The sequence below is a fragment of the Neopelma chrysocephalum genome, unplaced genomic scaffold (genome assembly GCF_003984885.1).
Source record: "Neopelma chrysocephalum unplaced genomic scaffold, ASM398488v2 Primary Assembly neopelma1_96942, whole genome shotgun sequence".
Taxonomy (NCBI): domain Eukaryota; kingdom Metazoa; phylum Chordata; class Aves; order Passeriformes; family Pipridae; genus Neopelma; species Neopelma chrysocephalum.
The window spans coordinates 3,161,661-3,186,713 of record NW_020925585.1 but is presented as its reverse complement, the minus strand read 5'-3'; the positions used below and the strand labels follow the sequence as shown (position 1 = coordinate 3,186,713).

The 25,053-nt window shown below is 39.5% G+C and overlaps 1 protein-coding gene across 2 annotated transcripts in view; it reads left to right on the top strand.

The window, feature by feature from the left end:
- The first annotated feature begins 1,922 nt into the window (after positions 1–1,922).
- The window catches only part of KCNN2 (potassium calcium-activated channel subfamily N member 2), a 76,249-nt gene continuing 53,118 nt past the window's right edge, over positions 1,923–25,053 (top strand). For both annotated transcript variants that reach the window (XM_027670883.1, XM_027670882.1), the window contains exons 1-4: positions 1,923–2,172; positions 2,597–3,747; positions 3,905–4,000; positions 24,415–24,833. In XM_027670883.1, the coding sequence (XP_027526684.1) occupies positions 1,992–2,172; positions 2,597–3,747; positions 3,905–4,000; positions 24,415–24,833 (1,847 nt within the window). In that variant the 5' untranslated portion in view covers positions 1,923–1,991. The remainder of the gene's footprint in view (positions 2,173–2,596; positions 3,748–3,904; positions 4,001–24,414; positions 24,834–25,053) is intronic.

The window sequence follows — 25,053 nt, the reverse complement described above, 5'->3', positions numbered from 1 at the left end:
AATGGAACTCAAGCAAAATCCTAGTTGATCAGTTTTATAAAAAGTTGTGTGATGAGTATGACCTCTTGTGTTAAACATGGGAATATTCATTTGTTTATTCACAGAATGAAACAAACAAGCAAGTAGATTAAATATCTAAAAGCTAGTAACAGCACTGCCCTTGCATTTCTACAAATAAACAGGATAGCAGCAGTAGAGGTATTAAAATTGGGACTTGTGACTTCTATATATGAACGAGAAAAATAAATGCAATGATTTCCTCATATAGAACTAAGTTATCTGATATTTTAGAGTACCAATACTTTAAAAAGATATTTTTTTCCTTCTTCACAATTCTAATATAAGATTGCATGATCAGAATAGATGAAGTTACAGGACAGAGCCTTGGTGACTTCTAAATAAAACATGGAGATTTACAAATTTCTTAAAAAACTTTCCACAGTAAACTAGGTCATGAGGACTTTACCTTCTGGTAAAGAGAAAGCTTAAAGGAAAGTATCTCTAAGCAAACATTAAGGACACAGTATGAACAGTAAAGGAAAAATGAAACTTAGGCCTACCTAATCTTTAACTAATTCACAGAACTCATATTTTGAAAGCATGCTTCAGCACCGTTTTTATGTACAGAGTGATAAAAGCCCGGGTTCCCTGAGATTTTAATTTTCTAAGATCCATGCACTTCATGTGTGTTTGAAAACACAGGCAAAATATAACCAATGAGATGGAATAACAATAGTGAGTTTTTTCAAACAAACAATGCAGTATCTGAAGCTGTATTAAACAGTATGGTCATTCTTAAAAATAAAAGCACCTTTTTTGCTTGGTCATTGGTGCTGAGGGGAACTGAGAGCAATCATGAGCATCCAAATACACTTTAGTGTAATTTCAAAATTAAAGTGTTTTATCATTCATGCAATAAAGTGTGTGTAGATTTTTATTCAAAACTTCGTTATTAGACAAATTTTGAATTATCACAAGGCATTATGATGTTGTGTATCACAAATACTCATATTTATGGGTGCTTTTTCAAAATAACCTACACTATGTAAACATAGCCAAGTTTAAATTTTGGTCAGTCTCTAAATAATCTCTCTATATTGTAAAACCATGATATTTACTACATTATGAGAGTGGTGTGATTGTGTAGGTGCTATGTGCGCTTCCTTTAAAAAGTACATCTTGATTAGGAATTAAGTCATTTAAATTTCATAATACAGCATAGTTAAAAACTTTGTTAATGGCAGTGCCTCACTCATATTTCTAAACTACAAGTCACTCAAGGGTTTCAAAAGAAATTGAATATCATGGGAGATACAGAAATTAGAATGATCTTAGAAAAGCTTAGTGGATTTAATCTTGAACATTACTGAGAAGTTAAAGATGTAAGAAAACTTTCCATGCTATCAAATTTTGCAGCTGATTTTCCAAACTGCAAAGATAGTGCTGCCCAACTGTGCGTGGGGGGAAACAAACAAAAACAACAAAATCAAAACAAACAAAACCCCAAAACAAAACAAAAAAAGCACACAAAAACCCCCCAAACATCACGCTGTTATAATCTCGCCTAGGTAACAAGAATGGCACAGCTGTAACACGCTTACCATTTTCCTCATTCTTCCCTTAAAAAAAATCTTCCCTTATATAAACGCAGGAAAGAGACTTTACCTGGTGCAGACATTGCTCTGCCAAAGGGAGCTGCAAAAACGGATTATTCAGTGAGAGTCTAGGAGGAAAAGGAAGGGGAAGAGGTAAAATGCACTGCACCGACACTGCATGCCCGGGAACCGGAGTCGGAGGGCAACGCAGACAATCCGTGACCCCGGTCCCGTTTCACGGGAGAGTTCCTACCGAGCCGCCGGAGCGGCTCTACAGCCCCAAAGCACCCCCGGCCTCTCCCGAGCGCTGACACTCCGGCGGCGGCTCTCCCTTCTCCCGCGGAGGGGAACAGAAGCAGCCGGCCGAAGCCGTGTGTCCTTTGGGACAGGCTCGGGATGTGCCGGGAAGGGCTTCCCGCTCCCCGCCGGGGCCGCGGCCTCTTCCAGCTCCGGCGGCGGCGCGTCCCGGGCGGCGGGAGCGGAGCGAGCCTGACGCTGTGTTTTGCAGGGCGGCGGCGGCGCTGCTGGACAGCTCCGGAGCGCGACGCGGCGCCCATGTTCCGGAGGCGGCGCAGATGTAAGCGGGGAGCGGGGGAGAGCCGCCGCGGAGCCTCTGTCCCGGCGGGCGGGGGCGATCCCAGCAGCAAGCGCGCTCCCCCGCCCGGGAAGCCTTGTGTTGCCCCGGCGCGGGCTGAGGCGGGATCCCCCCGGGAGGGGGGCGCGGGCAGCCCTTTACCCGCGGGAAGCGGGATCCCCCCGGGAGGTGGGCGCGGGCAGCCCTTTACCCGCGGGAAGCGGGATCCCCCCGGGAGGTGGGCGCGGGCAGCCCTTTCCCGGGGGAAGCGGGATCCCAGCGGGCGGGGGACGCGGGCAGCCCCTACCTGCGGGAAGCGGGATCCCCGCGGGCGGGGGGCGCCGGCAGCCCTTTCCCGCGGGAAGCGGGATCCCCGCGGGCGGGGTGTCCCCGCGCCGCTCACGCGCAGCCGGTCCCGCCCCTGCAGGTGACGTGATGCCCGTTGTTTTGGTGCGCCCGACCAATCGGACACGTCGGCTGGATTCTACGGGAGCCGGGATGGGCCCGTCGTGGCGGCAGCAGGACGCTCCCCTGCCGACCATCACGCATTGCGCACGGTGCACCACCGCCCGGTCCTCCTGCGGCTTTAACGGCCCGGGTATGGACGCGCCGCGCCACTTCCCGGCGGGCTTCGGCCCCGACCAGCAGCAGCAGCAGCGCCCGCCGGCGCCGGCGCCGCCGCACTGCCAGCAGCACGGCCAAGACAAGCAGAGCCTCCTCCAGCAGCAGCAACAGCAACAGCAACAGCAACAGCAGAGCCCATGCCTCCAGTGCAACAACTGCGCCTACTACGGGGCTGCTGCGGCAGCCGCGGGGGATAACCTGCCCCTGCTGCTCCGCGCCTCCTCGCCCCTCTCCGGCGCCTTCCGGACGCACTCCTCGCCGCTCTCCTCCGCTGCGTCCTCCCGGCAGGGCAGCCAGCTGAACGTCAACGAGCTCACCCCCTCCAGCCATGCCGGCGCGCTCAGGCAGCCTCACCAGTATTCCCAGTACCACCAGTGCCATAGCCTGCAGCAGCAGCAGGCAGTCAGCCCCAGCAGCAGTGTCAGCAGCGGCAGCACCCACCACCACCACCACCATCATCACCACCACCACCATCACCAGCAGCAGCAGCAGCGCCGGGAGAGCAACCCCTTCACCGAAATAGCCATGAGCAGCTGCAGGTACAACGGCGGCGTCATGCGGCCGCTCAGCAACCTCAGTTCGTCTCGCAGGAACCTGCACGACCTGGACTCCGAGTCGCAGCCGCTGCAGCCGCCGCTCGCCAGCCCCGCCACCGCCGCCACCGCCGGCAGCCCCGCCGCCCCGGAGATCGTGGTCTCCAAGCCCGAGCACAACAACTCCAACAACCTGGCGCTCTACAGCTCCGCCGGCCCCGGCCCCGGCCCGGGCAGCACCAACAACGGCGGAGGCAAGTCCAGCAAGAAGAAGAACCAGAACATCGGCTACAAGCTGGGACACCGCCGAGCGCTCTTCGAGAAGCGCAAGCGCCTCAGCGACTACGCGCTCATCTTCGGCATGTTCGGCATCGTCGTCATGGTCATCGAGACTGAGCTCTCCTGGGGCGCCTACACCAAGGTACCAGCCCTGGCGGCAGCGGGTCCCGCCGCCCGACGGTGTGGACACCGTGGGACGGTGGGTGCCACCGGTCCCCTCCCCGGGGCCGGGGTGGCCGTGGGGCGGACCGGCCCCAGCGCGTGGGTCTCTGAGGGACGGCGGTGTCTTTCTCTTGCAGGAGTCGCTGTATTCCCTCGCTCTGAAATGCCTTATTAGCCTGTCTACGATTATCCTGCTTGGGCTCATCATCGTGTACCATGCAAGGGAAATCCAGGTAAGGTTTCCTTGTGTGGATCAGGAAAAGTTCCTGGTTTAGATGGGGGTGTGAGGCGGTTTGTCCAGGGGTACAGTGGTGGTAAGTACTGGGCATGTCCCACTGGTTCAGAAAGCATAAGTGGTCTCTGCATGCCTGCCGAAGTTGGTGAATGGACCTCAGTCCTGGAGACAGGGCAAGATATGGTGGGATACAAGCCAGGGAAACTCTGCTTGCTCCGAAGTTCTCCCTGCTAGGGACTGTTACCTGCAGTTATACTATAGGATCACTTTGCCCTGAGGTTATAACATGCTTTCTGGGTGACATGCCTGCTGTCTCCTGTAGCAGATGTACAGCAATAATCTTTTATTTCCCAATGACTCAATTTCATGCTGTGCGTTTTCTCTCGATGGCTTGGTGAATGGTTTTCACTGTGCAAGGTATGTAATCTTCACTGCACTGTCTCTGATATGAGGGTACTCTAGAAGAGTGTTTAAGAGGAGGGGGAAGACTGATGTTTGACTTGTTTTACGATGCAGAGCCTCTAGGAATGTGACCAAAGAAAACTGTGAGGAAGGGTAGGGCTAAAGGTAAGAGGAACATAATGATTAAAGCTGTAGAATAAATCTTACAAATACTGTCACAGGTTCTGTCCAAGTGACTTAATTCTAATTTCAGTTGTATTTTTTTTGACCAAGACATTAAAATTTGGTATTTCAGCTCAACTGAAACATACAACAGACAGATTTCAAAGTTTTGAAGGGAAAAACATCTTGCTCATAGATACAGTGCTTTTGCTTTTTCAGATTAGAGATCCCTTGAGCTGAAAACTGAAATGTCAGATTTCAAGGGCAAAGAAGACTTTTGCACTAATACTAATCAGTTAAGAAAAAAAAAAAAGATAAATTAAGAATTGTATAGTACCCTGCTTCTGTGCAAATGAATGCTGTAATTTCAATGTGAAATGGTACAATAGTCCCCTACTTAGGGTAATGTTAAAGAAGTATTATGTTGCCAGATCGGATCCTGTTGTGCAGACCTTGCACATGCAAAACTTCTTTTCCTGGCTCAGAACCCAGTTTCTTTGCATTAATATCAGAGATATTGAAAGCTGTTTAATGATATTGTACTCAATAAACAAGTGTTTTGAAGAGAGAGCATATTTATAAACTACAGGAGTACTCATGAAGAGGTCTCTTCATCTGTATAAAAATAAATAAGTAGCACTGCTGAAGTGTGGGAGCCTTCTCTGGTGTATCATCCCACAAGTGGTGCTTCAGGCATGAAGAGCAAAGCTGAAAACAATCCCTCTGTAAACGTTTGAATTAGTCTATGCATTTTCCAGAAACCTTAAATTGAAAATTTTATGGAAGATAGCCAAATAGTTGTAGGTCCCTTTAAGCATCAGCTTATACTAAGTAGTTGCTCCAAGATTCAACTCATTGCTGGTTTTTTTCAGATAGAGAGTTACAAATTTTCATTATCTTAGGAATCAGACCTCTTATGGATCAGAAAGAAACAATAATAAAAAACTAAAATTGTCATTCCACTTTGGTTTTTTTAACTGACCGTTTTAAAGAACTTCCTCATGTATGCAACTACGTGAAAGGAGCTACACAATCATGTGACTTAATCACGATTAATGTAGTTTTCAGTGCTGCCTGACTGTACAGAACACAAGTATACCTGCCTGTAAAAGAGCAATACCCCATGTTTTAGAATCAGAGACACTAAAAACTGCAGGGCCTGGAGTGAGCTGCAGCTTCAAGGGGTTCTGTCATTCATGTTGAAAATGAAAGGAAGTTCTCTGTTTCAAGGAGCTTGTTAGAAGGAAAGTGCATAGTACGTTCCTTAGCTATTAGATATCTGCTCTGTTTTGAATTTATGCATAGTCTGGTTTTCTGCATACACTTGACTTTTAAAAAATAAGGTGAAGAGTATGTAGAGCAAAAGCTACCTCCATCTGACAGTTGTAAAATTTATGTTACATTTGAGACCTGAAAAAAAGAAGTACCTTTAAAATACTTTGGCTTAGTGACTTACATAATCTTCACCAGGCAAAAGAAAATACTGGGTAAATCTGATAATGTCATGTTTGTTAAATAAGCTTTAAAGCTGACTGTTTTCTGAAGGCAGACGTGTCTTTAGTTCAAGGAAACATCTTGCTATGTGCAGTAGAATGAATGAGGTTTGTAGAATAGAGCCCACAGATGGTTGGTTGTGTCCAGGAGGACTATTTGCACCAGCTATTTGTCAGTCCCATTCCAGTTTAAATATTCCTTTCTGATTATTGGTCTTCTGATTATTGTCTGAAACATATTTAAACATTTTTTGTGGCATAAATAAGCAGGAATTCATTGACAGAGGAGAATTTGTTCCATAGAAGAGAAGAAGATTGCTGTATTTTGCTCGCAGTGTGGTGACTTTCATACTCTGGTAGAAGCAAACCAACCTAAGCAAAAGTAAAGTTTTCACAAAGCATGAGGCAAAAAAAATGCTAGGAAACGAGCTGACAGTTTAGTAATTATTACTGAATGCTGGATGAATACAAAGAAACCTCTGGTGACCTAAAGTGCTGGTGAGTGGAAATCAGCTTTTTCGTTCTTTTCAATAGTCTGTGACCATGATTTATGGGTAGGGAGATCGAACAACCATGCAAAGACGTCCATGGGCCAGTGCCTAGCAGCATAGCAGGTGGCTTTAGTCTTCCCATTGATACGACGTGGCTTGTACATTTTGCTTTGAAAACAGTGAGCCGGTCAGTTAAACCAGATTCCAGAGTTTGTCTGTCCCAGACCTGCTGCACTTTTTAAAGGCATTGGAAGGGAAGTTTATAAAGGCTTGCTAAGATTCTTCCCAAACCGACAGTGATATAGCGACGTGAGACAAATGAGTTTTCTTCTTTACCTTTTCCCGCGGTTGATGTGCGGTGTACGAGCTGGAGCACTCCCAGTATCCCGGTGGTTTCCGCGCCGCCTGTTCAGCACCGCGGACAGCTCCGCGCGGAGCGCCCGTCCCGGGCGACACATCCGTCCCATTCTGCCTCTCCATCAAAACCTGTTCGCTACACAGTTGTGTTTATGGGCTCTCTGGAACTTACAGGGCTCTGCATCTGGCAGACCACAGTCTCCAGAAGGGTGGTAGCTGCAGTATTTAGACAACTGTAGGAATGTTGCATAGTCTTGTGAAATACCGTAAATGTTAAAATATTTTTATCAAATAGGTTTTCAGTGATGGCAGTGTACTAAATTATTCTGTATGGCTCTAAGAATTTAATAAATATAAGTTAGTGTTAAGAATACAATAGAAGTCAGATGAAACCAGTTTGGTTCAAGGGCTAATTCATAGCTTACCTTCCTGTTTCCAGAAGAGAGGATAAAAATTACAGGCAAGTTTGCTTCACATCCTTTCCCCTTCTAGAAAAAAAAAATCCTAATGAACAACAGAAACAGAGCTGAAATTCAAGATAGTGACAACCCCAAAATGTGTGTTCTCTTTTTGTTACGTTGTTTTCATGCCTATAATGCTGTTAAAAACATCACGCTTGAAAGATAATGAAATATGCATTGCTCTCTCTCCAAGCTTGTGTGGTCGTTGATTCAGTTCTTCAGAGGAAGTGCTTTGTGTTTGAAAGATCAATGGGAAAAATGTAATTCATCATTATCCTAGACTAGAACAGGTATTTCTCTGACTGTTACTCCAGTTGAGAGTTTGAAGAGATGAAGGAGAGAAGAGCTAAAAAGACAACATGATCCAATTATCATAATAATTTTTGATGTATACATTATCCAATTAATGCATAAACAGTTTGTTACTTAATAATATTTTGCATAATTAAAGCAGAGGCAGAATTTAACATAATTAAAATTGTAAAATCCGTAGAACTTACTGTTCCATTCCACATTTCTCTAGTGCAATATGCTGTTAGATCCATTAATAAAATTGAATTTAAGAAAGTTTTGGGTGGCAGTTCACATGGTAAAGCTACAGTTTTTCTACTTTTATTAAAAAATGGACCTCTCTGCCTGTCTCTAGTACTGCTAGAGGTAGAAAAGCTTTTTAACCATCCACCCCTGAAGTTCCACTGGCACTTTCTTGTATTACTCAGAGCAAAGGATTAAAATCAAAATTCTGTGAGATTGCCAGTAGGAGGTCTTTAATGTCTTTTGTTGAGCATTCCACCTAATAGTTCTTGAGAGATAGTGGTCAGTGGAAGAATATATCTGGAACACTTCTCTTTTAATGCTGGATTGCTTAGTGTATCCCTTGTGTAAATAAACATACTGCCTGTCCTGAATAATAGTAACCTGAGTAATGCTAACCTGCACTCTCCTGGACAGCATCTGAGCCTCTTTTCCTTCTCCCTAATGCATATTTTGTCACTCATGCAGAACCATGATAGTTGTTGCTATTTGTTAGAAGTGAATAGAAATCAATAATTTTTTTTTTTTTAATGTCAGTTGAAATTTCTAACCACTTCTAAAATGTATTGCTAGTTCATACTTAGGTAGAATGCCTGTGGAAAGTCTTGCAAACTCCAAGGTCAAGCTATTGCTTTCACAGCAGAACCTCCCAGGGCTCCAGGGAGAGAGCACCTTCAATCCCTAGATGGTTCTGAAAGTGGTGAGAAAATGTGCTACTGATAGGTTTGGACACTTCCAGTCTTCATTACCTTTTATAAAATTTATCATAGCTGAGAGCCCAAATGTCTTTCTGAAGAATCAGTCGTCTTCTCCCTGTGCCTGAAAACTTGGAAAAGTGGAACAGGCAGTATCAGGTAACAGCTAAGAATGGTAATAAATACGTATCTTGACCTGTTTATTGTGCAAATAATCCCATAGTGCATGATGGTATTAAACACTGTTTACAGGAGCTTCATTACCTTACTAGCATCAGTGGAAAGTTTTGCAGTAAAAATTTTGCACTCATGAATGAAAGTTAAGCTCCCTTACAGTTTCTTTTCATAAGAAGTTATGGGTATTCTGCAGGCTAAATTATTTGTTTCTATCTATGTTATTGTTTTGCCTTCACTGGGGTGGTACATGTGCATCTCATTAGCTGTCTTGCTGGCAATCTGTTGACTTTGTGCTGAGTCCAACTTACATTTGCTTAGGTATATTGAAGCACCAGAGATTGCTCACACAGGCTATAGATCTTCTGCTGCAGAAATGAATGAGTTAGAGCACAGAGAGCAAGTCTGGTGAAAAACTGGTGAAAATCAAGAAATAAACCTTAAGTGATGTTTATCCTGATCTGAAGTCTTTTGAGAATTAGTGATTATTTTTTTCTATTTATTTTAATTGGTCTTGGATCAGGCAACAGCAAAACTCATTGTGTAGCAGTTGATCCAGGATACAATAACTTTATGTACAGACTCAAAAATTCTCTTCTACCGGTCAGTCTTACATTTCATATGTGTCATGAACAGCAGAAAATCATATAGGAATCCAAGGACACCATGTTTGTCAAATTAACACCATATCTGTCAAATTAACACTTTAGGGTGTTTTTGCGGAAATGCTTAGTTTTAATTCTGTTCAGTACATTTTTTATGTGTAGATCCTGTTGATGTAGGTAAAGTTACAACTGCCTAGTGTTTCTGAGATGTAGCACTTTAATGCATATGGCATGGAAAACAGGCTGGAAAATCCTTTAATAGTGATCAACCTCAGAAGGGACATTAAAGTTACATGTGTATTGTGCCTCAATTTCCAACAGGCTTCATTAGAACGTAGGAGGAGGTGTTACACTGAGTGATTGGCCTGGCCATACCTAGCATTATCTATTCATATCTGACATGGTTCTGAGCATTTTTTAATGTGGCTGTTGGGAGTTTATCAAGACATAGTAGTGCATTATGAAGTGTGAGAAGGTATGTTATTGCCCATGTTAGAGGAGAGAGAACATTTGTAACCAGAGGTAAGATTCTGGGTTTGTATAAATTGTGTAGCTTAGGTGAAAGCAAAAGATACTGCTGTATACAATCTTGGAGGCATTCTGCATGCCCATCTTACTGTGAAAGTGTTGTCCATGCGAGATCTTTCAACTGTGAGGGCTTCAGATTAGAAAATTCTATCAGGTACTTGACTGCAGTTTTGTTTTGCCCGAGTTTTAAGTGAAAGTGTGCCAAAACTGACAAGTGTAAATTAATGCTTTTTGATTATAGTTCTGGTTTGTATATGATCTACTAAATGAAGTATCTTGGGCTTTGAGTTTGATTTGAGACATATTTCTCATATGTTTTGAGCAAAGATCAGAACAGGAATGGCTGCTGTTTAAGACTTGGGAGAATTAAAAAGCTGTGTGGAAGCTTCTATGCAGCTTCAATCAGTTGTTTTCCCCCTTGATGATGAAAGTTGTTGTTACACTCCCTTACTAGAGGATGAAATACTGCTCTGAGCCTATGAAGCTCCTTTTAAAATATGAATTGTCCGTAAAAGAAGAGTCTGTAATTGATCTTGTAATTGGCTTTCAGGTAAGCTGGATATATTGGTCACTGTAAAAAGTTTCCACAGCTCTGTTGTATGGAAAAGAGAAAAGTTACACATCATGAGAACACACACAAATAGAACTTAATATACCTTTTTTCATGCGTGGGGTTTTTTGTTTGTTTAATAACATAAACTATGTTGCATTGAAAAACATGAATGGAATAACTTCCATTCAAAAAATATGATATGAGAAATACCTATGTCTCAGTGTATTTTTGATTAGGTTGTGTAAGATTACTTTGTCCCATTATTTTAATGAAAGCCACATTAAGAAATTTCTTCTTATATCTGTCAAAAGGTCAGGAGAGACTGTCATGAGAACATGCTTTACAGCTTAGAAATAATTCTTTTGTAAATGGAGTGGTGAAACAGGAACATTTTATACTTTAAAAGGATTTATGTGAACCCAGGCTTTTGCAAACTGAATTGTTCAGTTAATATCATACATAAATATTTTCATAGTTAGAGGGTGTCACATATTTGTAACTTGATTCATTCACCTTTTCCTCTTGAACAGTTTGTGCAAATGTGCTTTTCCATCTGTGTGAAAACAGTCCTTAATAAACATTGTTTTGTGTTGGCATTTGAAATGCTAAAGGGTGTGAATATTAGATACTTCATGAAGGAGTGAAGTGAGTTCAGAAAAGCAATGTGTGCATCTTCTAAGGTGTTTCTTTATCTTTCATTTTGGTGGAGGCTGACGGATCTTTTGGAAGTAAATTCTTTTAGAGGAAGTACTAAACCTTTTCATGACAAATGGAAACATCTCTCTTAATTCTGTATAAAGTAAAGCCAAAGGGTAAACCTCAAATAACTTTATATTTTAAAGTCACTGCTCTTAGTCTTTTTAAAGGTAATGTGCTCTGGCTTTTGAGTTTTTTGTTTGTTTGTTTGTTTTGGAGTTTTTTGTGGTTTTGTTTGTTTGTTTGTTTGGGGTTTTTTTTCCCTGTAAAGAAACATATTAAAACAAAGACATTTTGTGTCCAAATGGCAGCTTCTAAACTTCTGTGCATGCTAATATTGTGCAGCTTTCCAGATGAATAAGGTAGAGCTGGGTTCTGTGTTATATAGCTGACCAACAGCTATATATTGGATACATTGTTTATTGAATTCTAATTGAACACAGTCGCAAAGTTAATGAAGGCTGCAGGAGCCATCAAGGTCAGAAGTAGAGAGTTGAAAGACTGTACGTATGTGACTCTTAAGTATAATTTGTCTTGCAAAACCACTGCTTGTAAAAGAGCATATTTGAAATAAAAAATAATTGAAAAGTAAATATATATGGACTCATATCCATAGATTTTATTGCCAGCTGTGGATAAAGAGCTTCCTGAGCTTTCTTATTTGTATTCTGCCATAAATATTGTTCCTGGTAGTATTTCAGAATGTAGCTGTGTACCTTCCATAAACAGTTATACATCAGTTCTGTGGTTTGATGGGTAGGTATAAGATAGCCTGAAAAAAGTAAATGATTCTAGAACAAATATTTATATTCTAGTTTTCATTGTCAAAGAGAATTACCTGGACAAGTCCTCACATTTTTTCTGTCACTTAAATGATATTTTTACAGAAGGGAACACTGAGACCAAGAGTTCAAATGCTGTGGAAGTAATTTGGGGATGGCTTTGTAACTAGATTTGAAGCTTAGGCTTGCCTATCTTGTAGTCTTATGTTCAGATCAGTCATTTGTCATGTAAATAAGACACTGTAATTGCCATCCAGCTATGCCTATAATTTTCAAGAATTATATGCCTGCTTTAGCGGATGTTCCAAAAATTGCAATGTAAAATGAATGCAGTGCTCCAGAAAGTGTTCTAATGAGATACTATTGGAAATCTTTATGAAGCCTTTTATCCCTATTAAAATTGTTTATTCCAGCTTTCATAGCTCTGCAGCTTCTATAGGGGCAGGTGTATAGAGACATTCACATCTACCCTACCCGTGACCTCTCATGGTAGTGTCTTTCACTAGAATAATACATTATGAAGCACTTTTTCATATTCAGTCATTTAACAAAACTGAGATCCATTCTAGGTAGTGACTAATATTTCTTGTTTTGTGAAGGTTGTTATGCTTTTAAGAATATGATCTGTTGCAGCCAGAGAATGAGGCATGTCTTTAAAAATGAAAATAGCATAGTAACTTTGATTCAGTCTGCACCATTGCATCCAGAAAATCCACATGCATAGAACTCTGATTTCAGTCTGGGAACCTGGAGAAATACTGAATGTCCAAGTGTGGCTAGACAGCACAAAATAAATTATCTCCTACCTAAACAAATAATAAAAATTACTAGAAATAATGATTCCCAAACATTCAGTGATAGCATCTAAGTTTAAAAAAGAATTCATCAAAACTGTTCTTGCTATATTTCTGATACAATATTAATTACCATTTTTATGCCAGTCATACACAATTGAGCTGTATTTTGACTTCAGAAGAGGATCTGTACTTGTATCTAAATTAGTGGGATTTTTAGACCATTTCAATTTACAGCGTCCTTATTATGTGTTAAGGATTTGATCCTCAACACCCTTATTATTAAAATATTTTGTCAGGAAGACTTGAAAGCTCTTGATCAGACATTTATTTATGAATAAGCTAAGGATGCTCTTAACCCACTTTCCCTTTGCCCATTGAGCTACTCTCTCCAGTAGCCATAAAATTCAGTTTTGGCCATGCAGCTACTACACCCAGATTGTAGTGAGTTCCTTTTATTGTAGATTCCTTTGTAGTATACTACCCATGAGCTGTGCTTGGGCTCTGCATAATGAATGGGCTGATAGAACAGCAATTCTCGTCCATCCAAATTAGAGTGTAGCTGTAAAGGTACCCTGTGGCAGCTGCTACAGAGCATAATCCTTATCTGGATGGTATCAAGGGTAAGTGGCTTCACACTAAGCTCACTTGCTTATTTTGTCCTCATTCAGGTTTAGACTTCATGGTAAAAGCCAATAATTTGCATTCTGTTGTGATTTTCACATTATGATAGTTTAGAATAACTAAATCTTTTTGTGGTAAGATAGGGAAGTGCTGGGTCTGATGTATTGCCAGTTCAGTTTCAATATAGTTTAAAGACAGTTTGATGGCAAAATATGTAAAAAAGATATTGATAGAAGACTACCCATGGCTAGTCTGACTCTCAGATTTGGTTGTCGGATAGGAAAATGTTTGGTTCTCAATCTTTATGTGCAGCCATATATGAGTAGACATTTGCCTACCTCCCACAACAGAATGGTATGCAATGGAACAATTTAGTAGTGTGGTTGTCAACTAGCAGACCATTCTTTTCCCGTATAATTTGGCACTTGGAAGGAAAATAAAAAAGACAGATTCTTTTATATCAAGCCTGTGATCAGAGATGTCAGCTCATCCAAAATTAATAATTCTTGTGTTTCACCAGTGACTTTTCTATGTATGTTGTGGCTGATAGCATCCTGATAGCATAACTGCTGGACATCAGAATTTTTGCTGCTGTGGTCTATTCTACTGAGCATGAGGGTTGTAAAAAAAGCTTTCTAAACCGTTTTGAATAGCAATTTTATGTTTAAATTGTGGATGATAAGGGGGTTGGCAGCAAACTTGTTTCATGTATCTAGTTTTCAGACATCTTAAAAAACCCAGTAGCTTTGAGGATGGAGCATCTTTTACCTGTTAGCTCCTGTAAACTCGACAGATTTGACGAAGCTGTAATATTCAAATAATTAATGGGCAGCAAAAAGAACTTTGTGTGCTAAGACGTATGCTAAGACTTTTTATTTTCCTGAGGAAGCAACTACAGTCATAATTAGTAGTGATCAGGTAAAACAGTATTTAACCTATAAAGAAATACAGGTAAATACCTGTAAATATACTCATGCCTATGTTTATTAACCTGATGTTGAAAGCTGCCCTTTTTAAAGATACTTTAACTTAATCTTTGAAGCAGTTTGAAGACTTTATCTGCTATATGGTTTAGCCAGAAGCCCACTTTAGGCCTTCATTAATAAAAGGTATTACATCCATGGCTGCTTTATTGCTGCCCCCTCACAATTTTACTTGTGAGGATGAATTACAGAGGCATTTCTTGCAGGAATTGTAGAATCATTTAGGTTGAATAAGATTGAATGCCTCAAAACACTTGGCATTAGTGCATGACTGTGTTTATCAGGATTTTTAAATACACAAGTACTTCTAACTCCATTCCACTTTTCCTTCTGCACAATATACTTTCCCTTATTTAAGTGGTCATGCTCTAGGACAACAAATACTTAGATTTTTGTATTTATGTATTGTTTTGAACATACACTTAAATGAAGTTCCTGGTTAAACTGTTTCTGACACAGTAAGAACACTTTACAGGGATTTTATAATTCCTGTGGTGCTGATGTGTACTCATCGATTGTCATTCTAATAAAAATGTAATCGGTTTAAAAAAAAATTCAAACTTACTGAAGTATTCCTGAAGTATACTTGAAGTATTTATGTCACAAGTAAACACTAAAGGAGGAACTGAGAAGATAGATTCTTGTGTATGTGATATTTTGGTACCAGTCATTCCTTAAAAACAGGTTCCTTAGTTTAGAGTCACTGTTGTACTCCTTTGGCAGAACGAATGAGATAACTCGCCTTATCTAGCCTCACATTCAATGTTTCTTCCTTTAACTTCTGTTTCCCTTGCAAAAATATTGCCAATTCTTCAGAAAATACATCCTTCTTTTTAATTTGTTCCAGTGTTCTTAGGAGTAATGAAACTGAGCATCCCTGAAGAGAGTGAGAGGTTTCTCGCAGTGGCAGATGGCAGCTGTTTTGGGAGATGGTGTTTCTTTGTGCAGTGATCTGTAGAACAAATTATTTTTAGTACTGAATGAAGAAAAACAAATCCTAAAGGAAGAATGGTAAAATAATTATTTAAAATTAATAGTATAAATATATTGGAATGTAGATGGTTCTCCCCAGTGAATTTTGTTTCTGCAAGAAGAATATAGTATCAGAATTACTTTATTTTTGAGGTACTTGTAATGAAGAAAAACATAACACAGACCACTATGTTTATTAGTAAATACATTCTAAACATTAGTTCTGTGAAATAGCAGTTCTTTTATAGGCAGATGTGCTATATTCTTTATATATGAAGTTTTGGAACTGCTGCTTCAGTGCAAAACTAAAATCATCCCTTGTTTTGAAATCAGTGTTTCCATCCTCATGCTACCACATTCAGTGTAGTAGTTGAAGCAGACCTAAAAGACTGGAAGAAATTTTTGAAGAGTTTTTTGCTGTTGTTGTTAGAGATTATTGTATTAGCATGGTTGTTTTTTCAGTGTGGTCATTTCTTTATATCTGTGAAAGTGGACCTAAGGAATGCATTTACTATTTCTTTGCAACCTTCCTTTTTAGGTGTAATAAATAGTTAATATTCTGGTGCACTCTTTTAGCAGAGAAAGTGAGCCAGAGCAGGCCAGCAAAGGCAGAGAGTAGTGTGGGTTGGCAGCTGGTGGAAGCTGAACTCTCTGACAAGTTGTGGTGTGGTTAGGTTTCATGCTGAAATGTTTCCTGAGGGCTGGCTACATCCCAAGAACCTTGCTCAGTCCTTAGGTTCTTGCGGGGGTGGGGAGAGAAGGGGGGGGCAGGGGGGAATAGGGAAAGCTGATATTGAATCTAGGTATCTTTTCCATCCCATGGTCAATTGTAAGAAGTGCTCTTGTGGGTTGCTCTGGATCACTCAGTGTATTCTTTAGTGGCTATATCTGTTATGTAGTAACATATATTCTTTTTATTTGGTTATTTCTACCCTGCTTTTTAAATGACAGAATAATAAATAGTATGAAAGAGATGAATGCTATTTTAGTGAACTGGTCCCATTTTCCCAGTTTGTATGTTTATACAGGAGAACTATCTCAAATCACAGAATCAGAGAATCACAGAATAGTTAGGGTTGGAAGACACCTGTGGAGATTCCCCTGCCAAGGCAGGATCACCTAGAGTGTGTGACATAGGAACACGTTCAGGTGAGTTTTGAATGTCTCCAGAGAGGGAGACTCCTAGGCAGCTTGTTCCAGTGCTCTACCACCCCCAATGTAAAGTAATTCTTCCTCATGTTGAGGTGGAACTTGCTGTGTGTTAGTTTATGGCTATTACTCCTTGTCCCGTCACTGGGCACCACTGAAAAGACTCTGGCACTATCCTCTCAACATCCACCTCTGAGGTATGTATTGATGAGATCCCCTTTCTTCTCCAGACTAAACAGGCCCAGCTCCCACAGTCTCTCCTCATAAGGGAGATGCACTAGACCCCTCATCATCTCTGTGGTCTCTTCTGGACCCTCTCCAATAGCTCCTTGTATTTCTTGAACTGTGAAGACCAGAATGGAACACAGTATTCCGGATGTGACCTCACTAGGGCTGAGCAGAATGGGAGGATCACCTCCCTCAACCTGCTGGCCACACTGTTCCCGATGCACCTCAGGATCCCATTGGCCCTTCTGGCTGCAAGGCCACACTGCCACCTCTTGGTCAACTTGTCATCCACCAAGATTCCCATGTCCTCTGCTCTCCAGTTGGTCAGCCCCAAACCTGTTCTGGTACTTGGGGTTATTTCTCCGCAGGTATAGGACCCTACATTTGCCTTTATTGAACTTCATTAGGTTTCTCTCCACCCAGCTCTCCAGCCTATCAAGGTCCTGCTGAATGGTGGCACAGCCTTCAGGTGTATTGCCACTCCCACCAGTTTTTTGTTCCTTCTCTGTGATTCTTCTTGCACTTAAGTTACATTCAGAGCTTTATTAAGTCGTGTTGCTTCTGTATCTGACTGGAGAACATTATTGACTGTCAACCCCAGACACAAAATGTTTGGGAACTGCTGATGCTGGATGGAAGCCTTCTACATGTGGTAACTTAAGGAGGTTATTCTCATTGTATTTTAAGCAACTGGAGTGGGTAGGATCTGGTATAATGAAATAGCTGTTAAATGAAGAGTATTTTAAAAATTAAGAAATATCTTTCATTGACATTGACTGAGTAGAAACTCCTGATCCAGTCAGTTTAATTTGAGTCGCTTACTAGTTATTCTGCTGAATATCTCAAATGAATATCGTAACTCCGAGTGGTGGACTTTTATTTATGGAGCTCTGATTTGTTTAAAGGTTCATAAAAATTCCTGTAACTAAATATCTCTCTGTTGATTACCGATCTGAGGAAGCTCAACTGTGATTATTCAAGCAAGAGTCCAAACTGAATTGTACTAGGAGATCATCTTGTGAAATACTTTTTTAATAATGAAAGTGAAAAAAAAAAGATTTTATAATAATTTTGTTTACAATCAGCTCTATTAGTAATAGTGAGCTCATTATCTAATTACTTTGATTATTTTTTTCAATATACTTATAAGCTTGTGATGATTTCCTAGTTCAATCCATAATTATCTCAGGAGGTTCTTCTTCTCCATAGCATTTGCAAACGAATCCTGATATGTTGGAATGTCTTTTTCTTTTTCCGTCTTTCTAGTCCTTGGATTTCATTTCTTAGTACTATTACTGGCATAGAAAGTTAATGGCATTTTCAGGAGCATCTCACCTTCTTTATGTCCCTGGAGCACATATATATACATGGACAGACCTATATGAAATGAAATTACATACGTCCCAGCAATTGCTGAGTGCTATAATGATCTTTTGACGTAGTAGGCTGTCAGGGGTTTAAGCTCAAAGCCTGTAGTTGTTTGAGATGAAGAGTAGAGCTGAAAATCTGACCAGTGCCATTTAAGAATATTGAGGGATGCTTCTGAATATGTTTAGAGAGAAAAAACTATAGAAAAAAATACTGTCAGTATGTGGTTTAAACCAGAAGGGAAATATGGTTAGGCAGAATTTAACTGTGTGGGCTCATGCAGATTTTAACCCTGTGTTAGTTTATTTGATCATAAATTCTTTTCTTTCTAAAAGGTCTCAATTTTTTTTATAATTTTCTGAGGGACAGAGACAGACAAACCTGTTAAGAGCATTGTTTAACACATATCTGTTTTTTGAAATGGTTAAGGTTATGTGTGACTTGTCAGAGTAACCAAGATGTGTAGTTCAGATGTATTTTAATGTGAAGGTTTTGGTAATGCACTTCTGAAAATACGGTTCACAAAGACTATAAATGCTCTGAGCCTCTTTTACATATCCCTTCCTGAGACGGCATTGTTTAAATATAGTTTTTGAGACAAGTATTTTGAGCCTTTTTAGCCACCATAACACATTAACATGAAGTTTTCTTTACATGCATTGAGGTACACAGTGTTTATAGGATAATATTAATAATTCTGAAAAACTGATTTTGCAAAGAGATGCAAATTTAAATAATATACTATGCAAATAATAATTTTTGTATTGAAACTACAAGACTTTTGCAATCTGCTGTTTAAATTGGCATGTTTATAATCAGGAGGGGTATATGTATTTGTATGCTAGCGTACCTGTGTAAGTAATAGAGCAGTCTAGCTTCCTCATTTGAATGAACGAAGCATATTTCTTTCAATAGGTAGGTGTATCCACAAGTTCTTGTTGATCAATTTCTAGTGACCTACTAGAAAGTTTAACTTCAACTCTGGGTGTGAGAAACATTCTGGCAAATACAAGGTAGCTAATCCCTCATGTAATTTTGTGAAAAAAGATATTGTTTGCCTTCTGGGTTTTGTATGTAGAGGGCATTTGATGCCTCATGACTTTACATATGTATTAAACCCACTAACATCTCTGCTCTGTGGCATTGTATTCAGGATGAGGAGTACAGCAGCTGCCAGGAATTCCTGCAGGCTCTCCAAGGTCAAGTACAGGCCTTTAGGTAATTTACAGACGATTGGATTACATGCCTTCTGATGATGTAAGAAGGTAATTTTCATCCTCTAGTTAGAGGCAACTGTGCTAAAAGCCTGAGATATCAATCACCCATCACCATATGGTTTTAAATAATTTTTACTTAATGGGGTGTTTTGGGACAATGACTTGGCTATTTGGAGTAGGGAGACAAAAGCAGTATCTTCTTCCTCCCTGAGTACCATAATGGCTTTCTTCTAGTAGTATAAATGATTTTTTGGGCACTCCAAACTATAGAAAAATGGCTGCTCAAAAGTTTTGATAAGTCAGCAGCCCTAGAGGTTATATTTTGCTACTCTAAATTGTAGTCCCATCAGTTCTTTTATAAGGTTTAAGTGACTCCATTATTTGACAATTTTAAATTTTGATTCTTAAATTAAACAATTGCAACAATTTGCTTGTAAGTAACGTTGATTCCATTTCTCCAAGGAATGCTTCCAGGACTACAGCTGATGCTGCTTTATCACTTTGTTGCTTCCTTTTTACTCCTGTATTAACGTATCCCCACAGTATTAGACTAGGGTAGCGCTACAGTTTTCAAACTTATTGTTTTACCTGTAAAGGCTTTTTTAAAACAGACAAGTTTCCTTGTTCTTTGCATTCATTAACAACCTGTGGTAGCCTGCTATGCAAGGTTTTATTTACTAATGATTTAGAAAATTAACTTATCTCCTTTTGTTTCTGTCCTTCATGGAGTCTCTGATCTAATTTGTCATTGAGTTCAATCCGTATACTTTGAATATGTTTCTCTTTTTTTCCTATGATATTACATGATAGGTACACATACCATATATTTATATGGTATTTATATGGTACACATACCCTATATTATATATATTTTATGCTTTTAATGTGTGGGATTACAAATATCAAGTTTATTTGAAGTTAAAGATTGATTCTATATCTTATATTTACATACAATATGTATACATTACATGCATATATGCATACATACATTACATGCATACATGCATACATACATTACATGCATACATTACATAATTCCAAGTGAAAATAACTTTAGAATTTTTCGTACAGAGTGTAGACTTAGTAAAGGTATATGAGAGTTCTGCATTTGAAGAACCTTGCGGTACACTGATGAAGTACTTGAATTAGATTTTAACACTGAATAATTACATGAAATTTGAAAGCTATGAAATGGCATAACATCTTTAACCTTGACTGGAGTTTGTCCTTCTCTGTGCAGGACTCAAACGTATATGAAAAGTTGTCTCACTCTTTTATTATGTTTTCTTTTTATTGCTAGCATCGTACTCAATTCAAATGGGGAGTAGTATCTTGAAATTAATGCATGGTTATTATAACAGGATTAACTGAAAGCATCTAAGACTGTGTGTAAATAACCTTTAAATTGTGCTGTTCAGCTGTCCTTTCTCTTTTCCATTCATTTATGTTCCTCACTTTCCAAACTAGAAGTACCTAGCCAGGCACACAGGCATGCACAAATACCTCTGTATCTTCCAAATTAAAAGGGAAACTTGCATTTAGAAGATTGCATAATTTAAAGTATATAAAATGGACATGAAATCCTGTACTAATTTCTGTGTCATATTCTTATGTCTGAAATTAATTGTTATTCAGAGTGTGTTAGAGGCCCATACATGTTCTAGAATGTTTGATATCCATCATAGTTTGGACTTAGATGTAAAGAATTGTAAGGAAATCTAACTCATAAATGTGATTTTGAAATATTAATATTTTTATGGAATAGAAATTTTTGTACTGGATCTGAGGTCCTTTGTAACTTCTGGTATTTTCTGCCTTTCATGTTTTCACCTCCTAAATCTCATTATATGACAGTTGAAGATATTATCACTTTAAAATACTATTTTCCTTAGAAGAAATTGGCTCAGCTAAGGTCAAGGGAGGTTGATAAAGATCTTCTGTGTCTGTAAGCATAACCTCTTCCACTGAGCACTGCAGAGAAACTTCTTTCTGTGTAGCATGTTGGGTTTCCTTCTGCTGACAGGTGAATATGTTATCAAGTATATATTCCATAATGACATCTCAAAGTTTTTAAAAAACTGAGTGATAAAATAACATTTTCTTCTGTGAAAATTGTAAGATCAAATTTTAATGCCTGTGTTTAACTCAACATTCTTCTATTCTCATCTTTTAAACTGAACCAGTACTGAAGGTATAATTTTTCTTGAATTGACTTTCTACATATAGAATTCTTTTCTAAATTTGTGAAGATGGTAAGTAAAAAGGGAGGGAGGAGAAAAGACCATCACCTTTTTCAGCAGATTTTAAAACTTTTTAACTCTGCCAGTTTGACATGTATTTGATATGTATCTTAGAATTGAAATATTTAAATCTGTTGGTTATTTATTCTTTTCTCTGGAAACCCACACAGCATTTGAGACATTTGATATTATCTCTCTTTTTCAGTCAAGTTGGTTTCAGTCAATCTGTATTCTGGGTGTGCTAAATACTTGGATCTCTTTGTAACTGATGTAGCACTTCTGTGATCTGACTGACAGCATTTATGGGCTAATTACAAGAATCAAATGCACTGGAGCCTTACAGTACTTTGAAAGTTTGGCCCTTAATACTAAATAGTGCATTTGCTAAGGTAAACCAGCAGTGTTTTGGTAAGAAAGACATACATACATAAATTGGCCTTCCATTGTCAGTTCATGTATCTAGTATGCGAAGTTTGCAGAGAGACCAGAGGTGAAAGAAAGTATATGTGCTCATGTTGTATACATTGAATGTGTTTCTTTAGCTTAATTCAACACTGAGTGTCTTTGTCTTCAATAATATTGCAGTGGAGGTAGGAACTGTATGTAAGTGTGGTGGCTTGTCCTTGGCTAGACCCCCACCGAGCCACTCTTTTGCTCTCCCTCTTCAAGAGGACAAGGAGAGAAAATAAGATGAAAAAGTTTGTGAATTGAAATAAAAATGGGGAGATCCCTTACCACTTACTGGCACTGGAAAAACAGTCGCAACTTGGGGAAAATTAATTTAATTTATTGACACTCTACAAAAGTAGAGTAAGATGGTGAGAAATAATGGCAAAAACTAAACCACGCTGCCCTGCCCCACTCTCTCCAAGATGAATGTCTTCACTCCCAACTCCTTTATCTTCCCCTGCGTGAATACAGGGGTTAAGGGAAATGGGAGTCTGTCCATGACGGTTTCTCCTTGCCACTCCTTTCTCCTCATGCTTTTTGTGTGGTCAAGTGTGGGTCCTCTCCATGGTCTGCAGCCTTTCAGGGTAAATCTGCCCCAGCATGAATCCTCCATGGGCATTAGTTCTTGTAAGGAGAATCTTCTGCAGTGTGGGCTCTCTGCAGGTGAGGTGACAGTTCCTTTGGGAAATATCCATATTGCTCTGGAGTGGTCCTCTCAAAGGGCTTCAGGGAAATACCTCCTTCATTATGGTCCTCTCCAAAGCCTGCAGGGAAGTCTCTGTTCCAGTGCCTGGAGCACCTCCTCTCTTTCTTCTCTGACCTTGGCATTTCCAGCATTGTTTCTCACACTTTTTACTCTCGCTCCTCGCTGCGTGGGCAGCGTTTTGCCCTTTCTTAAATATGCTTTCACAGAAAGCACCACAAGCTTCAGTGGTGAACTCACCTATGTCCTGCAGTGGGTACATTGCAGAGCAGCCCCTGACCTCTTTTTGCTGATGCCACCCCTGCAGCCAACCCAGTACCAAAATCTTGTCACTGACACCGACTGTAGTAAGATGGAGGGAAAGAACATAAAAATCAAGTCCACAAAGACATAAATTTATTTTGGTTTGTTGTGCTCCTTACTATGGTTAACTTTATTTCTTTTAGTATCAGTTCCACTATGATAAAGTTAATTTAAGGTTATCACTACTCCAAACAATTTCAGTAGAGCAATTTTATGAAAAACAAACTGAACGTTTAGTGAGGAGGATGTAGAGTGTGTTTTTGATCGCTAAAAAACACATACAGAGAAATCAGGCTTGTATTTTTAAACTCCTGAAAGATGGAAAGGGGCAGAGAGCAGTGCAGATGAGTGTCTTTTCCACTGCGTATATAGTATTTAGCGTGCTGAAAGTACTTTTCTTCCATTAGGGAGCACATTGTGTTCTTTGCCTTCTCACCCATCATTTTTAAATAATCCAATTTTAAAAATCCTGCAAAAGTATTTTTATTTCCTATTAACTATTTGCTGAACAACCTTGTTTAGATTCAGACTGTAGTTGATGAGAAGGTCTTTTTCTGTCATTGAGATTGTATCTTCTTTTTACATGTGGGTTATGTTCCTCTCTAAAAAGTTGCCTATTTGCAAGTTCTTGCATACCTCAACTCTCTATTAGTGACAGATGTTGTTTGATTAACTATTTATTTAGTAAATCACCAGGAACATAATTTACTAAACAGTGTGAAATGTTTTAGAACCTTTATTTGTGGATGGCAAGGTGAAGGCCTTGATTGTGCAAAAACCAACATGTGCATTTAATTTTCAGCTACTAGTGGACATCACCCAGCTGCCTGGGCTACTCTGATATTTGCTGGACATTACTTTTCATATTTTCACTATGAGATATCATTTTGAGTCTTTGTGCACTTTCTTACATAGTTTTACAGTTTACATGATTCAGTATTGGTGCCTTGAAGACAGCTTGGATGGTTCTATAAAAGCTGTAATATCACCTTGGCTGAAACGTGGATATGCTGTTGTGTGGGCTTAACATTGCATCCTTGAAAGTATTTTTAATTTGTATTTTAGATATCCATTCTGAAAACACTTAAATAAGTCTCAGTTTTATGAACTTAGAGTAAACAATTGATTTTGAATGGACAAGGCTTAGTTGGTCCAGAATTACAATTACAATTACAATTAAACAAAATATGAAGAATTCTTAGTAAATAATGTATGAAAATTTAGCATCACATGTAGTTTTAAAAATAGGTCTTGAAAAAATTCTTTTTATCTTAACCAGAGTTATATTTCTCTTCATAGTGATGTAGTAATGTCATTTTCTGAAATGGCATACTTTTTTCTTTTTTAGTGGTCATTGACAGCTCTGAAAACTATGGTATTTTAAAATGGAATTATAACAAGTTTTGTTAATGATGTACTAAAGTTAACCTTATATTTTATTATTTCAGTTGTTCATGGTGGACAATGGAGCAGATGACTGGAGAATAGCCATGACTTATGAGCGTATTTTCTTTATCTGCTTGGAAATACTGGTGTGTGCTATACATCCCATACCTGGGAATTATACGTTCACATGGACAGCTCGACTCGCCTTTTCTTACGCTCCATCCACAACAACAGCTGATGTGGATATTATTTTATCTATACCAATGTTCTTAAGACTATATCTTATTGCCAGAGTTATGCTTTTGCATAGCAAACTTTTCACTGATGCCTCATCTAGAAGCATTGGAGCATTAAATAAGATAAACTTCAATACCCGTTTTGTTATGAAGACTCTAATGACAATATGTCCAGGAACTGTACTGTTGGTTTTTAGTATCTCATTATGGATAATTGCTGCATGGACTGTCCGAGCTTGTGAAAGGTAAGGTTGTTTTGTTCGTTTAGTTCTTTCTGTATGTGTTTCTATTTTTCCCTATTGTTTTGTCTCTTAAGTTTTGAATTCATGGGACCTAAATATGTATTAGAATGGGGCTCCCTAGTCCTTCGTATTTTGAGTGGTGGGTGGTTTGTATTCTGTGACAGAGATTGTCAGGAGTGGTTTGCCTTTTAGTCTGAAGGACTTCTGGAGAGAGGTTTGTGAC